The sequence below is a fragment of the Sarcophilus harrisii genome, chromosome 5 (genome assembly GCF_902635505.1).
Source record: "Sarcophilus harrisii chromosome 5, mSarHar1.11, whole genome shotgun sequence".
Taxonomy (NCBI): Eukaryota; Metazoa; Chordata; class Mammalia; order Dasyuromorphia; family Dasyuridae; genus Sarcophilus; species Sarcophilus harrisii.
In genome coordinates this window covers 9140364-9156704 of record NC_045430.1, presented here as the reverse complement: position 1 = coordinate 9156704, position 16341 = coordinate 9140364, and the positions used below count along the sequence as shown (strand labels likewise).

Genomic DNA, 16341 nt, shown 5'->3' with positions numbered 1-16341 from the left:
GATCAAATGGGAGGAAAGTGTTTCTGAAGCCTTAAAACCCTAAAACATGCCCTCTCCCACAAGGGAAAGGCTCACAGCAGGGGGCGGCCTTGTTGGGGAGTGGGCTTTGAGTGCCGAGCAGGGATTTGGGAGGCAGAGGGGATGATGTTCCTGGAGGTGAGGCGCTTCTGGCAGGCGGTTCTGTGGGAGAGCAGCCCAAGGGGATCATCATGGAGAAACATCAGGAAGAAGTCTCGGTGATGACGACCACTCCTGGGCGCTCTTTGGGCAGCAGGACCCAGTGATGGAAAGTGCAGAGAAGTCACAGCTGATTCTAGGGCCCTGAGTAGGGGGTTTGCGGAGCAGAGCCGTGACCTTGTTGGCCATCACAGACACTCAGGGAAGCATGGCTGCCACTGCCTATGCCCCCAGAGCCATGGGATCTCTCAGTGCTTCTTCTCTGCTTCCTTCCAGCAGGTACTTTGACGACCCAGCCGACACGAGGGGCAGCCCCGTCTCTAAGTGGGACGACAGCTCAGATCTCTTTTGGAGGAACGAGCCCCTCAGAGAGACAGAAACCATCCTGAGTTCAAAAGGGACGAACTACGCAGACAGGTGAGCTACGGGGACAGGTATGCCCCGGGCATCCAGACCTCTGTTAGGCCTGGGGCCCTGCCACATCTGGTGACCCAGGTCACTCTCGGCATCTCTCCCCTGCCCACCCTTGCTACCAGCTGCTGCCTTGGAAAAGCTTTGTCCTTAATGGGCTTCCCAAAGCGACCCAGATAGGGAGGGCAAAGGTTACCCTCATTTTATGTTCATAAATGATGAGGTTCCAAGAGAGGTGACTTGTCCAAGAGCACATTGCCTCTTGTCATTCATCACCTGGGGCTCGTCGCAGCTGTGCCTTCTGCGCCTTTGGTGGCCGCTGCTTTTCCATCCCCTTGCTGGAGGCCACGTGGATACTGTTTGTCCTCTTGGTTCTCTTAGGGGCAGTTGGGGAATACAAGTGGGTTAGTGCCCCGAACCTAGAGGCAGAAAGGTTCTGAGTTCAAATCTGGCTCCAACACTGGCTGGGTGACTTTGGACTGTCGCTGAAAATGGGGATAATAACAGCGTCTTCCTCCCAGAGCTTTTGTGAAGGTCAAATGAGATCCTATTTGTGAAAAGCCTGGAACAGCAGGTGCCCTATAAATGTAGCTGCGATCGCCAGGCCTGCCCTCATCCTGTCATCATTCTGTCTCTGTCCCCCAGTCAGGGGGTCCAGCCCTTCCCTCGTTTCTCTGAATTTCTTAGAGTGTGGCGCTCTAATGCTCCATTGCACCACCTCACACGGTCTTTTCCCCAGCTTTGTTCCCACCAGGAGGCTGCCCTTTCTTTGTACTCTGGGGATCCCAGACACCTGGACAGCAGCGCCTTAGAGTGATGGAGAACAGAGGCCAAGGAAGCCGTGTCAGGGACATGTGACCTCACCCATTGGAGGGTCCAGCCTCCCCCTGTCAGGTGCTTTGTGCTCATTAACTGAGTGCAGGGCTGACTCTCACCTACGGCAGGAACCATGTGTTGGAAGGACGGCCACAGAAGAGGAAACTGAGGCGCCGATTTCATTTGGGAGATTTCAATTTTCAAATGTTGCTTCTTAGATTGTTCTCCTGTTGTACACTGCTTTCAAACGCAAATACAAATTTCTATATTATTGGTGTGAGTAGCGTTTGCCGTACCTTCAGTTAAGTCAGTTTTTGCTGTGATTGGTTTTGAAGCCACTTTGATTTTAATCGTAGGCCCACTTCGCGTCGCAAGCCTGATTATGAGCCGACTGGAAATACAGATGAAGCACAAAAAAAATTTGGCAACGTCAAAGCCATTTCATCGGACATGTATTTTGGAAGACAAGACCAGGCCGATGTGAGTCTTAAAATGGTTCCTGTGGCGGGAGGGGAGATAAAGAGGAGGGCGTTCTGCTGCCGAAAGAGGCAGGGCTACATGTCTTAGCTTGGGGTCCCCACGGTCCTCAAGGCCTTCTTCAGCCGGCCCAGCCCTGAGTCCTCCCTCGCTGGTGCTCCCTCTCTCTCAGGGACCCTGGGGCCTGCTTGGAATTGTTTCCAGTGTTTTCTCCTTGATCTGGGAACATCTCATGCCTCTGGTCATTTTTTAATAATACAGTAGTATTACGTTACAGTCACAAATCACAACTTGTTTCCCAATTGACAGGTATGCCCTCAGTTGCCAGTTCTTTGGCCCCACGAAAAGAGTTGCTGTAAATATTTTTATACAAATAGGTGCTTTTCCTTTTTCTTTGATCTCTCTGGGATATGGACTTATCAGTGGTATTGCTGGGTCAAAAGATATGCAGAGTTTTTAGCTCTTTGGACATAATTTGAATGTCCAGTCCAGGATAACTGGAGCACTCATTAGTATTTCTATTTTCCCCATATCCCCTCCAGGATTTGTCTTTTTAATGTTTGGTTTGTCAGTTTAGCCAATCTGATGCATGTGAACTGGCACCTCATAGTTGTTTTAATTTCTGTTTTTTTAATCATTAGTGATGTAGAGCATTTTTCATGTAGCTATTGATAACCGATTTCTTCCTCTGAAAACTGTCCCTTTGTATCCTTTGACTGCTTTTTAATGAACAGTTCTTATTTTTGTAAATTTGGCTCCGTTCCCCATATAAATCTTAGAAATGAGATGGTTTTTAGAGTGATTAGCTGTAGAGATTCCCCCCTCCCTATTTCCTTCTTATTAAGCTGCATTGAGTTTGTTAGTGTAAAAACTAAAGAAATTTTATAATTGAAATTACCCATCTTGCTTCCATGTCTCTGGGTCTTGTTTGACCTTTCCGCCACGTGCTCCTAATCAACAACCAATCAGCCTGGCTCAGAGAGACCTCGGCCATTTGTTTCTGGGCACATCTGCAACTTCATTAGTGCAGGTTCCAAGTATATGGATTCTCTCTTCATTTTACCCAGTTGCCTCCCACATGCCTGGTGCCCTTCATAGCCTTGCCCAAGTTTGACCTTGGTAGCCTTTGCCCAGCCATGGCTGGGTTTGTCAGAGGCAGGACAGGAAGGTGACTGCCGGGTCCCAAGGCCAGCTCTAGCCACTTGGTCGCTCAGCCCTTCTGGCTTATAAAAGAAGGATATAGAGGCTCAGGCCAGGGTCACCCCATGAGCAGAGAGAGGACTGTCAGCCCCATTTTTAACCTCAGAAACCTGGGAATACAAAGTGTCTTCTAGGAACGTCAGCCCCCAACCTGTTATGTCCTTCATTCTAGTATGAGACAAGGGCTCGGCTAGAGAGGCTCTCGGGAAGCTCCTCCATAAGTTCGGCTGACTTGTTTGACGATCAGAGGAAACAGTCCTCAGGTAAGGCTGGGGGGCTTGGCAGGACGGGGGCTCGATGTTGGGTGAAAAAGACAATCTTCTGCACATCCTATAGTTCTCAGGGCTGGGGAAGGGGGGCTTGATGGGCGAAGACTCCAGCTCGTTTCCACGTAGTCCAAGGAGACCAAGAGATGAGAAACAGCTGCTCATGATCACCCTTTCTTTCCCCCCTCCTTTTTTTATATATATTTTTAAATATTCTTTGGTTATATATACACATTTGTAATATATACATGTATCTATATGCATTACAGATACATGGTTTTATACACACACACATACACACATACCTACATACATACATACACACATTTATTTTTATATATTTCCTTGTAAATTATGTTGGGAGAGAAAAATCAGAACCAAGAGAAAAAACAAGAAAAACTGTGAAAATAGTATAAGTTGATCTCTGGATGCCGTTTTGCATCCAAAGTTTGTGGGATTGCCTTGGATCACTGAACTGCTGAGAACCACCAAGTCTGTCATGGTTGGCAGCCGCCCTTTCTGACCTGAGGGGGATTACCAGGAGTCCGAGGGAATTCAGGTTTTCATGGGATGAGCTGGAAATGATGATTCCTCTGTCACCCCCGGGTTTCTTCATTTCCATCTGGCACATCCTTGCCCTCAGGGAGCTTATAGTCCAACACACTGTGGATAAAGACCCAGAGAACAAAAGAACTAGGAGGTACCGTAGGGAGGGGGAGCACCAGGTGGCAGAAAGGGTCTCACAGGAAGTAAGTGATTCTAAGAGATGGGTCAGGAGGGAAGCCATCAAAGGGCACATCTGCCATAAAGGTCTGGGGGCGGAAGATGGGGATTGTGGGTGAGAAGCCACAAGAAGCAGATTTAGGGGCCCCTGGGGAAGTCCCCGGAGGAGGCTGCAAGGCTGAGCATCACCCTTGAGATGAGAGACAAATTGGGTCTGTGCCTTTGGGAAGCCCTGCAAAGGCTGGACCGGGGGGGGGGGGGGGGGGGGGAGGGGGGAGGCGGGGGGGGGGGGGGGGGGGGGGGGGGGGGGGGGGGGGGGGGGGGGGGGGGGGGAGAAGGATAGGAGCCACAGCTACTTAGGAGTCCCCGGGGCAAGGATGCTACAAAGATGACCCAAGGACACAAGGAGAGCTGGGTAAGGCCCTGACCTCTGCTACCCTTTGATCTAGACACTGACCTCTGGGAAATAGCCCCGCCAGACTCTGGCACACTTGATGACTAGAATCATCCTAGTGAGTGAGAGTCTCCCCCTTAGAAGGCGTTCCCTTTATCTTAATTTTGGCTCCATCCAGTGATCTGCCCAGCCAGGGACTTCTCTGGTTGGTAAGTCCTGTTGGCCAAGACCTGCCCAGTGTCCACTAAGGTGATGCTGCTTCTAAACTGTGGGAGATCATGAACTTGTCAACATTCCCCTTTATTTCAATTCAGACATTGGATAGAGAGGTAACTTTGAAGGGCAGCTGGCATGGCCTCCCATGGTCGTTGGGAAGACTGGGGAAGGGGAGAAAGAATCGCCCCAGAGTCAGTTTTTGGAGCGTGTTCAGTGACTCGTCTGCCCAGTTCCAAGAGCCTTGTTACATCCTAATATTAGTTGAAAATAGTTGGATCTGGCCCTGACCCCTCCCTACAGTTTGAGGGGAGGATTTGCTGCTTGTTTTCCGTGTGCATTTAGTTTAATTTGTGTGGGTGATTCTCGGTCTCGTGGGACGGTTCTGTGTGAGACTTTTAGTTGGCAGGATTCAGTGGGGCCAGTCCCAGGGCATGGGACCTGAGTCCCAGGTGTGACCCCTGGATTAGCAGAGGGCCGAGCTTGGGGAGAAGGAGCGGGCACGGTTGCCGTGAGCTCCGACTTCCACCTGCCGAGCTGCCCAAGCTCCACCTGAGGGGATGATGTCAGCCAGGCCCAGAGCCAGTCTTTCCAGAGGCTGAGCGCCCACACTGGCTCGGGCATCATGCCCTCCCACTCGGCCTCCCCCACATTAAATCCCTGTGATCTGGCCTCGGGAGTCCCCTTCCCCTCCCCTTAACACCTGCGTTCCATGGGGGAAGGGTCCTGGCCTTTGCATCTCCAGACCAAGAACAGAGCCTGGCACAGTGAGCGCTTGGGGAATGCCCCAGATGCCAGGGGGTGCCCTTCCCGGGGCTGCTCGTCCACACCCTTTCCGGGCCACTTCCCCGGTGCCCTCTTGCCGCCGTGGCATTGCCAGCACAGATTTAATTATGCAAACTGGAATTTCATTAATTTGAGCAAGTTGGTTTCTGGTGACATCAGTCCCTCAGAAGCATCTTTTGCTTCATTTAATCCCATTAGCCACAGAGGTGGAAAGCCGAGATGATGCTCTTTGGCTCGACTTGTCTGTTTTCCGGGAGAGTGGGGATTGCTGGACTACGGTTAATGTGCGAGCCCTCTGGCCTTCTGCCTGGGCACCGTACCGGGGGTCCGGGGGCATGGCAGGGAAGGTCTGATCTGAGGGCGGCAGCAGCTCTGGCCGAGCGCCCCCCCAGGGCCCGAGAATGAGGGGATGAAGAGCTAGGCTTCCTGCCCTCCGGGAGTTTGCACTTTACCACATCTTTCAGGTCATGAGTAGAGGGGCTGGCACTGGGGATTACAGGGTGGGGGGCTGGCGATGAGGACCCAGCAAGGAAACTGAGCAGCCGCAGAAAGCAGAGAGAGCAGCATAGGGAGAACCCAAGTCTGCAGAGAGAGACACGGAGGAGGATCAGGATGGAGAAAGACACTGAGAGAGTCTGGAGGCCCAGGGAAGGGCCTTCAGCTGCAGGAGCGCTGGCCATGCCTTTGTTTTGGTTCAGTTGTTTTTAGTTTATTTTTAATACACATTGTTTATTAATACACAATACAACATTGTATCATGTTGGGAGAGAAAAGGGAAAACCAAAAGGGAGATTAAAAAAATCAGAAAAAAGAAGTGAACGTAGCATGTGTTGATTTACATTAGGTCCCCATAGTTCTTTTTCTGGATGCAGAGGCTGTTTTCTGCCCAAAGTCTATTGGGATCGCTTTGGATCACTGAACCGCTGAAAAGAACCAGGCCTTTCATAGGGATCATGGCACATTCTTGCTGTAACTGTTTCCCTCAGTATCAGTTTATGGAAATCTTTCCAGGCCTTTCTACAATCAGCTTGTTCATCATTTTTTATAGAAAAGTAATATTCTTTTACCTTCATGTACTATAACTTGCTCAGCCATGATGGGCATCTACTTGTTTTCCAATTCTTTGCCATCACAAAAAGAGCGGCTACAAACAGTTTTCCACATGTGGGCCCTTTTCCTTTAAGATTTCCTTGGGATACAGACCCAGTAATGGCACTGCTGGTCAAAGAGTATGCACAGTTTGATAGCCCTTTGTGTCTGTGAAGGATTTGGGCCTGATCCCCAGGACTTGGATGGCAGAATTTGCCCGGGCCCTGTCCTTTCTGGCCGGGCCAGCTTTTGTCCCCGAAGACCCAGTGGTCAGTTTCTCCAATTGCTGCAGGCCCCTTAGATAGGGCAGGTCTCCTTGGGTCCCCCCACTCTGAACTCTCACCCAGGGACTCAGACCCTCACACTCCCAGGGGACCTTGAAGAGCCCTTTCCATGTTGTGGGGGATGGCGCGGCTAGGGAACACACATGGCCTCCTCCCAGGGCTGTGGACAATGACACAGGCTCTCCTTCCCCCAGGAAACTACAACCTCAGCAACGTTTTGCCAAATGCCCCGGACATAACGCAGTTCAAACAAGGAGTTAGGTCGGTGGCGGGGAAGCTCTCGGTACTGGCCAACGGAGTCATGACATCCATTCAGGTCAGTGGGATGCCCTGCCCTGCAATGCCCTGGAAATGGGAGGGGAACCATCCTGCCATGGGAGTTCTAGTCCTTCCTGTGGCATCTGGCTTGGTGGTGGTGGGCTGGGGCTGCAGGGAGGACTCACTATGGAATCACCCCAGAAATCGTCCATGGGACCTGGAAGGCCAGAGCCACGTTGCCACCTGAGAGGAGTTAGGACACACAGGGGGAAGAGGGCTTATTTCTGGGTATTTGAGGCTCAGCAGAGCTGTGTGGGCCCCTCCTGATGGAGGCTGGGTGAGGAAGCCTGGTGGTCACTGCCCCATTCCTTTTTAGGATCGCTACGGCTCCTGATCACGGCCTTCCGTGGCACATGGTGCGTCCTGGTTTGTCCATCACGCCCAAGCCAGCGAGTGGCCATCATGCCGAGGGTCTGGCCACCTTTCCGTCAAGCAGGGAGCTCTCGAATGGTTCACTTCCTTTTTGAGAAATTCTTTTTCTTGCTGTAGTAGAAGCTTTTTCGTAATTTCTGTTAATTTATGGTACATATTGATTCCTCACCCTGGCCCACGCTCCCGGGGGCCTCGCCTTCCTGTCCGTGCCTGGCCACACTTCCCATCACGGCCGGAGAGAGCGGCCCACAGGAGGGGTCGGTGGCCCCTCTGCCCCGCGGCCCCCTGATCTCCTTTCTCTTCAGCATTTGGTCCTGGGGCTCCCAGAGCTGCTGACCTGATGCTCCCAGCAGTCCGGGGAGGAAACGCCCCAGGCAAACACTTCCTTCAGTGGGGCCGTTGTGGACCAAAGCCGAAAATCCCAAACGGTTCCCACATCTGTTCTTTAAAGCAACGGGAAGATCGTGTCGAAGACATTCTTTCCCTTTTTAAATTGTTAACTTTGTATGAAATACAAGATTTTTAACGTTTCCGACGAGTGCATTAAATCAATCTAGCTTCAGGAATGATTTCATCTTGGTGCTTGCACGGGGCCTGCCACTTCTGGGGAGACGCAGCTGAGGGCGCAGGTTCGGCTTCGGCCTGACGCTTAAGAGTGTGTGTGACGGAAGGGGAGAGAACCGGGGCCATAAACACGCACACACACTCACACGCACTTATGTGCACAGATATGTGCACACCTGGTACATGCAGTGTGCACACACAATGCTCACTGCATGATGCAGATACATGTGCACAGCACAATACACTCACGCACATACATGCTCACACACCCGCGTGCACACACACACAAGCTCCCCCAGCACCCGCCAGGACTCCAGTTGTGACAGTGAGGGATTTTCTTTTTACCCACCTGAACCTTGGCTTTCAGCAAATCCCCCCGGGCCTCCAAGGAAGCAGAAGCAATGGGCCAGTCGTGTTTTAGGTGCAAGAAATTGGGCAAAGTGGAACATCGGTTTCTCCCCAGTGCTTACAGAATCTTTCTTAAAATGATAAATCTCCAGTTTGTAAACTTCTAAAGCTAATAAATAGTTGCAGTCGATCGTGTGGCCTGTGCTTTGGAGCCAGAACCCTGCGGGGGACCCTGGGGGGTGGCTGGGACTTGGCACCCCCTGCATGGAGACGGGAGGGGGACCCTCCGCATTTGGGGCTGCCAGGGACGTTGCTTACTGCAGGAGAAGCCCCAGAGCCCTGTCAAAGTTCTGCTCAGGGGGACCCCTTTTCAACAGAGGATTTGGGTCTGAACCCCTTTTGTTGGGGAGCCCGCCTCCTGGCCACTGCCTCCCCCCTGGGCTCTCTGAAAGAATAAATCTGCCAATGACCAACACAGTGGAAAGAGAAGCACCATGTTATGGGCGTTTAAAACATCTCTTTGCCCTCTAGACCCGATTCTAAAAGGGAGGTTGGAGTTCTGGTCCCAGATTAACCCTCAAGGTCAGGGGTTTGGGATTGTTCCAGATCGATCCAAGCTTGAGTTTCTTCTAATGGGATTCCTCAGACACGGGTGTGGAAGGGGCTGTGAGATTCAGGGACGCCTCTCGCACCCCCAATGGCTCAAGTCTGGGGCAGGAGAAAGGACACTTTTTTATCCTTTGCCAGGGAGAGGAAAGGTGCGGCTCGAAGTGGAAGGATGGGGTGAGGTTGGAGAAGGGATCGCAACCCTTGTGATCCCAGTGTGGCTGAAGGGGGAGGGCAGGAAGAAACATTAGAGCAAGCTTCTATCAACTCTGAAGCAATTTCCCCAAAGTAAGGGAGGGGGGAGAGAGAAAGACGCAAGTTGATGTGGGCTCCAACAGGGAGAATGACGTGGAAGCCGGGAGTTAGCCACCAGACTATGGAAAGGGGATGTTGCTGCTAACATTTACCATGTACTAGGTGCTGTGCTAAGCACTTTCCACATTTGATCTTTACTTTTGAATCCCGACTGGGATGGTTGTTATTTCCACTTTACACTTGAGGAAACTGAGGCAGAGATAAGGGACTCACCTAGGATCACAAGCAGGTTTGAACTAAGTTCTTCCTGACTCCAGGCTGGGATAATACTGGCCACAGAGAACCCCATCCCTTTAGATGGTTTGGGCATAAAAAAAGGGGCAAATGTCCTCAGCCCTCAAGATACGGACGAGGTAGCAGAGCAAGGTCTTCCATTCCCTACACGATGTCCTCGGCCTTTTTCAATGACTCGTGACAGGAATGTCATTCATGAAGAACTGTGTTGGGTACTCCTGGCTCCCTTCTCAGAATGATAATTTTATTTTGTTTTAATTAAAGCTTTTTATTTTCAAAATTTATACATCACATGATAATTTTCAACATTCATCTGTGCCAAACCTTGTGTTCTCATTTTTCCCTCCCTTCTCCCCACCTCCTCCTCTAGAGAGCAAGTGATCCAATAGATGTTAAAATGAACTTCACATATTTCCCTTTATCTCATTGCACAAGAAAACAGATCAAAAAGGGAAAAAATTGATGAAACCAAAAAATTGATGAGCAAACAACAAAAAGTGCAAATACTATTGTCGTGGTTCACACAGAATAATATTTCTAAATGCATGAACTAAAACACAGGATTACAAAGGAAATCAATTCTACTGAGACAGCAAAATATCAAAGGACTCGATGGAGCTTAAGAAAGGCTCCTTTTGAGAACCAAATTTAACAACAAGCACATCATAGTTCAAAGTTTCCTGAGTGAAGTCTACAAAGTATTATGACCATCCACATGGGAAAAACGGTGTCTGGGAAATCCATCCTGGCCAGCCAGTGACGTGCAGCCGGGAGAGGGGAGCATTGGGTGACAAGGTCCACCCGACTAGAAGGGGCCAAAGGGGCCAACCAGCAGGAGGGGAGGATCCTCTTTAATTTTTTTGGGATTTGGGCCGGGGCCAACCCCATTTAAACTCTGGGGTTTTCCCAAGGCCCGTCTATGGTCACAAATCCTAAAAAGTCACAAGCTTCGGGAAAATAAGAGATTCCAGGACCCACGAAGGTGGGGAGGCATAAGTAGTCTGTGGCACTTCACCAGTAAGTTCTGAGGCCAGAGCCATCCTGCAGCAGGGCAAGCAAGGAGGAGGGGTAACAGAGATAACGGGGGGGGGGGGGAAGCCCCCTGAGAGGGTAAAAGGATCTGGAGGAGATTTATAAAGCACACAAGACAAGATGGTCTGCCACTGCATGTCTGCTGGGGGCTGCCTCCCCTCCCTCCATCTTCCATTCAGCCTTCAAAGTGATTTTCCCAAACTCCATCCGACCAGTTCACTCACCACTCAGTCATCCTGTAGCCTCCAGGATCAAACTCAAAATTCAAATCCTTCAGAATCCTTCCTTTCTAGGCTTCTGGCACTTTAGTCCTCAGCCTTAGCCCCTGGCCTTCTCTCCAGGGACGCGGCCTTCTGGCCAGTCCACAAACGCATGTTCTTTCTGGCCGTCCCCCTGGTCCGGGAGACTCTCTCCTCATCTACCCCTGCTGGCTAACCGGGCTTCCTTCAAGGGCCAGCCAAGATCCCTTATTTCGCCTTCCTCCTTTTGATTCTAACACCTCCCCATGCTAATGAGGGACACCCCCAGTGGCAAAGACACTGTCAATGAAGGGAGAGGGGCTGCAGCCCCAGTGGTGTGGGAACCTTCCATGGAGGAGGAGGGCTGGGGATGAGGGCAGGAATCCCTCCCTCTCCCCCCACCTTGATTTCCCCCCCACTCCTACCCAAGGGCAATCCTGGCCACCCTGGGGTTGCTCTGCAAAACACACTGTTGACATCTGCCTATTTTCCCCGGGCTGCTCACCCACCGCACACATTTCCTACCTGGAGGGGCAGCAGGCCAAGGTCTCCTCCAGCCAGGGCGCTGAAGGGAGGGGAGGCAGGACCGGGAGGGACAACGGACTGGGAGTACTGGGACCTGCTCTGACAAGGAGAGGGGAGGCAGTGTTAGGGCTGGTAGGGGGGACCCAGGAGGAAAAAGGGTCTCGGCCCCTGAGGCAGGAGGCTGTGGCTTTCAGGTGTTAGATCTTGCCTTAGGAAGCAGCAGTGACACCAGGTGTCTTCCTTCTGCAGATCCACCCATGCAGTGCTGGGTGCGGGGTAATCCTAAAGAATAAATATAAATGGCAGCTTTGCCATAGTCAAAGAAGAATACGGAGAAGTAGAGAGAGGCAGAGATATTCAGGAGGGAGGGAGGAAGGAAGGGAGAGAGAGAGAGGAGAGAGGAGAGAGGAGGAGAGAGGAGAGAGGAGGAGAGAGGAGAGAGGAGAGAGGAGAGAGGAGAGAGAGAGAAAGAAGGAGGAGGAGGGAGGAGGAGGTTGAGAGGTTGATGAGAGATGATGAGAGGTTGATGAGAGATGATGAAAAGTTGATGAGAGATGAGGAGGATGATGAGAGATGAGAGGTTGATGAGAGATGATGAGAGATAATGAGAGGTTGATGAGAGGGTGATGAGAGATGATTGATGAGAGATGATGAGAAATAATGAGAGGTTGATGAAAGATGATGAGAAATGATGAGAGATAATGAGAGGTTGATGAGAGGATGATGAGAGATTGATGAGAGATGATGAGAGATTGATGAAAGATGATGAGATATAATGAGAGTTTGATGAGAGATGATGAGAGATTGATGAGAGGATGATGAGAGGTTGATGGGAGAGATGATGAGAAATAATGAGGTTGATGAGAGATGATGAGAGATGATGAGAGGTTGATGAGAAATAATGAGAGGTTGATGAGAGATGATGAGAGATAATGAGAGGTTGATGAGAGATGATGAGAAATGATGAGAGATAATGAGAGGTTGATGAGAGATGATGAGAGGATGATGAGAGATGATGAGAAATGATGAAAGATAATGAGAGGTTGATGAGAGATGATGAGAAATGATGAGAGATAATGAGAGGTTGAGAGATGAGAGGATGATGAGAGATGATGAGAGGTTGATGAGAGATGATGAGAGATGAGATATAATGAGAGGTTGATGAGAGATGATGAGAGATAAGAGGTTGATGAGAGATGATGAGAGATGATGAGAGGTTGATGAGAGGTTGATGAGAGATGATGAGAGATGATGAGAAATAATGAGAAATGATGAGAGGTTGATGAGAGATAATGAGAAATGATGAGAGGTTGATGAGAGATGATGAGAAATAATGAGAGGTTGATGAGAGATAATGAGAAATGATGAGAGGTTGATGAGAGATGATGAGAAATAATGAGAGGTTGATGAGAGATAATGAGAAATAATGAGAGGTTGATGAGAGATGATGAGATATAATGAGAGGTTGATGAGAGATGATGAGAAATGATGAGAGGTTGATGAGAGATGATGAGATATAATGAGAGGTTGATGAGAGATGATGAGATATAATGAGAGGTTGATGAGAGATGATGAGAGGCTGATGAGAGATGAGAAATAATGAGAGGTTGATGAGAGATGATGAGAAATGATGAGAGATAATGAGAGGTTGATGAGGGATGTTGGGAGGTTGATGAGAGATGATGAGAAATAATGAGAGGTTGAAGAGAAATGATGAGAGGAGGTTGATGAGAGATGATGAGATATGAGAGGTTGATGAGAGATGATGAGAGATAATGAGAGGATGATGAGATATGATGTGAAATGAGAGGATGATGAGAAATGATAAGATTATGAGAGATTGATGAGAATGATGAGGGATGAGAGATTGATGAGAATGAATGAGAGGATGATATGAGAGAGATAAGGTTGAATGGAAATATGAAGAAATGAGAGGATGATAATATTATTTAAAATGGGAGGATTGGATGGAGAAAGTTAAGTTAAGAGAATTGGAGAGAGGGAGGGAGAGGAGGGATTTGAGAAAGGATGTGAGGGGGACCAGGAGGAGAGGGACTCCTGCTTCCTGGCAACTTGCTTCATGTAAAAGGGCATTAAAGTTTTAAATAACCATTCACTTCCTTCTATTGGGGAGGTGTATGTCAAACGTTTTGGGCCTTTAAATAAACTTCCAGCCCTGGGGGAGGGGGATAATTTCCCTGAGAATTGGCCGGAGCTGGGGACCCCAGGAAGGCAGAAGACCCAGCCCCTTTGGGCCCAAGGCGTGGCTTGGTGAGTTAGGGCAATCCCAAAAGTTTTAAATGGGGCCAGCTTCCATGCCCAAAGTGGAGGGAGAGAATTTAATAAAAACAAAACTTTGTTTTGTGGCCTTTAACAAACTTCAGCCCTGGGGAGGGGAATAATTGTCCTCAGCTGCTGCATCTGGCTCGAGGGCCGGATCTTTCCTTAGGAAGCAGCACTGACTCCCAGGTGTCTCCCTTCTGCGGACCCACCCACGCAGTGCTGAGTGAGCTGGGCGCAGGGCAATCCCAGAGGAGAGAAAATATAAATGGCAGCTTTGCCATAGACAGAGAAGAATAGAGAGAGAAGTAGAGATATTAATTATTAACTAATCAGTTATCAGGGAACATGTGGACGACTAGACCCTTTTCAGGGCTCAGACTCTGGCAGGACAGGAGCCCTTACACGGGCGGCAGAGTGACGGACTCAGAGACAAGCACCTTGCTAAGATCACCCGGGCAGAGACAAGATTCAAATCCAGGTCTTCAAACAACAAACATTACATGGTAGGGGGGAGGAAGGGAAAGGAGAGCGTGGGGGGGGGGGGGGGGGAGACAGAGCAAAAGAGAGATAAGAGACAGAGAAACAGAGACAGAGAGAGGAGGGAGACAAAGAGATGAGAGAGAAACAGAAACAAAAGAGACAGAGTCAGAGAGATAGAGACAAAGCAAAGAGACAAAGACAAGAGAGAAACAGAGAGACGAGACAAAAACACTGCAAGAGAAAAACAGACATACAGATTAATGAAATTAAAGAAAATAAGGTCAATATGAAGTTTTTAAAGGGCGAGTTTGATGAGGCAAAAATGCACGTGCCAATATAAAAGCTGTGTGTGGACCCCAAACACCCTAAATCCTCTGGGACCACTCCAACCCCTCAGAACTCTGGCTCCTTCCCCAACCTCCTCCCCCACCCCAGCTCAGCTGTTCCAGGAGCTGTTTCCCAAGCCCCCTGCTGGCGGCCGAGCTTCCTCTGAGCCAGGGCCCTGAATGCTGCTCCCAGTCCCCAGGGACACCTCCTGGAGCCCCTCTCTCCTCCAAGCTGACCCCCATCAGAATGGAATCAAGCCGCTCCCGGCACAGGTGACAGGGGACACAAAGGCCACACTAACAAAGGCACAATCACAGTTCCCCGGGCTGGGAGGTCACAGGCCGAGACCCCCGGCCCCACTGGCTGGAGGCGTCCCGGGGGCTTCCAGCTCAGGAGGGGGCCGAGGGCCCTTCCAGCTTCGGGAGAAGGGCTCTGGCAGCGAGGCTTCTGGTGTGGAGGCTTGGGGGGTGCTGAGCCTCGCGCACCACAGGGAGCGTTCTCCCGCCAATGGCGGGACGGTGTTAGGGGTGTCTGGGGAGGACGCGGCACCTCCTGGTTGGGGCGGGGTCCTCGGAGGCTCCTCCTGGGGTTCTAAGGAACTTCTAGGGAATTTCTTGTGGGATGCCTTGGGTCTCTGGGCACCGGCGGGAAAAGGAAGCTCCAAGTGAGCCCCTCGGACCCGAGAGATTTCCCTCCACGGAACTAAAACCGTTAAATGAATCTCAGCTTTACAAAACCGCAATGGCGTTTATTCGGTTCCCTGACATGCAAAGGATGACGGCTCGGGTTGGAAATCCACCGTCCAGCGGCGACGGAATGGGAAGGGTCCTCGTCTGGCTCTTCCCAGGGGACGACTGCTCCCAGGTAACTTGTCACCGAAGGGAGGGAAGGGGAAGGAGGGAGGAGGGAAGGAGGGGAGAAGGGGGGCGAGGGAGGGGGCGGGCAGAGAAGGCGGGCGGCCCGAGCGCGCCCCGGGAGGAGCCCGGGCCCCCCCGACCCTCGGGCTGCCGCGCTCGGACCCCGCCGAGCTCCTGCTCCCGCCGCACGGCTACTCCCCACGGGTCAGGCGGTCTGCCTGCCCTCTCTGGTGCGGATTGCCTTCAGCCCGATGGACGGCCCGGGACCCGTTCCCTGAGGTCCTGCCCGGCCCCCTCGGTCTGGGCTAACCTTCATCGCACCTGGGGACGAGGAGCGGCGGTTCATGGAGGCGGCTTCGAGGCGCCGGGGCCTCCCCTCGCCCCCAGAGGGCGTCCCTGCTCACGAACGGAGGGGGTGGGGTGGGACGGCAGGTCTGGGGCTGCTGTTCCCTCGCGGACGAACAGGGAGCCTAGTGGGACCCTGCACCCCCTAAAGCGGGAGTGCCGCGGCCTGAGCATTTATTCCGGCACCAAGGTGGGTGAAGGCCCCCGGGGCCCTGTGCCCATCTCCGCCTGGGCGCCCTGGGGCCGCAGCTCGCTGCCTCAGCTGGGGAGCTCAATGGAGGCTGCGCCTCGTCCCCTGCCTGTCCCTGGAGGGGCGTGACACATCCTGCCCTGTTCAGCAGCCTCCAAGAAGGGGCCCTTGGTCTGAACCTGCCTGCCCCCCTGGAGGATGAAGCCCAAGCCAGGCTTCAGGGCAGGGAGAGGAGGGCTTTGTGTGCTGGTACCCAAGACTCCCTCCGGGCCGCCGGCAGAGGGGGCGGCAGCAGGGGGCGGGGCACCAGGGGTGGGGCAGGGACTGGGAAGGAGGTAGGCAGCAGAGGCGGGCAGCAGGACAGAACCAGAGCTGGAGAAGGGCCAGTCCTGCCTGGGCCACTGTCTGTGGCTTCCCTCCATTCTCCTCCTTCTGGCCCCTTCCCCCTCTGCCCCCCTCTTCGATCTCCT

At 51.7% G+C, this 16341-nt stretch overlaps 1 protein-coding gene across 2 annotated transcripts in view; it reads left to right on the top strand.

The window, feature by feature from the left end:
* Positions 1 to 8628, top strand: part of ARFGAP3 (ADP ribosylation factor GTPase activating protein 3) — a 31648-nt gene extending 23020 nt beyond the window's left edge. The window contains exons 12-16 of one of the 2 annotated variants that reach the window (XM_031938018.1): positions 454 to 594; positions 1761 to 1884; positions 3254 to 3344; positions 7031 to 7152; positions 7471 to 8628. In XM_031938018.1, coding sequence (XP_031793878.1) covers positions 454 to 594; positions 1761 to 1884; positions 3254 to 3344; positions 7031 to 7152; positions 7471 to 7488 — 496 coding nt within the window. In that variant the 3' untranslated portion in view covers positions 7489 to 8628. The remainder of the gene's footprint in view (positions 1 to 453; positions 595 to 1760; positions 1885 to 3253; positions 3345 to 7030; positions 7153 to 7470) is intronic. The other variant, XM_031938017.1, reaches the window with a different exon arrangement.
* The last annotated feature ends 7713 nt before the right edge of the window (positions 8629 to 16341 follow it).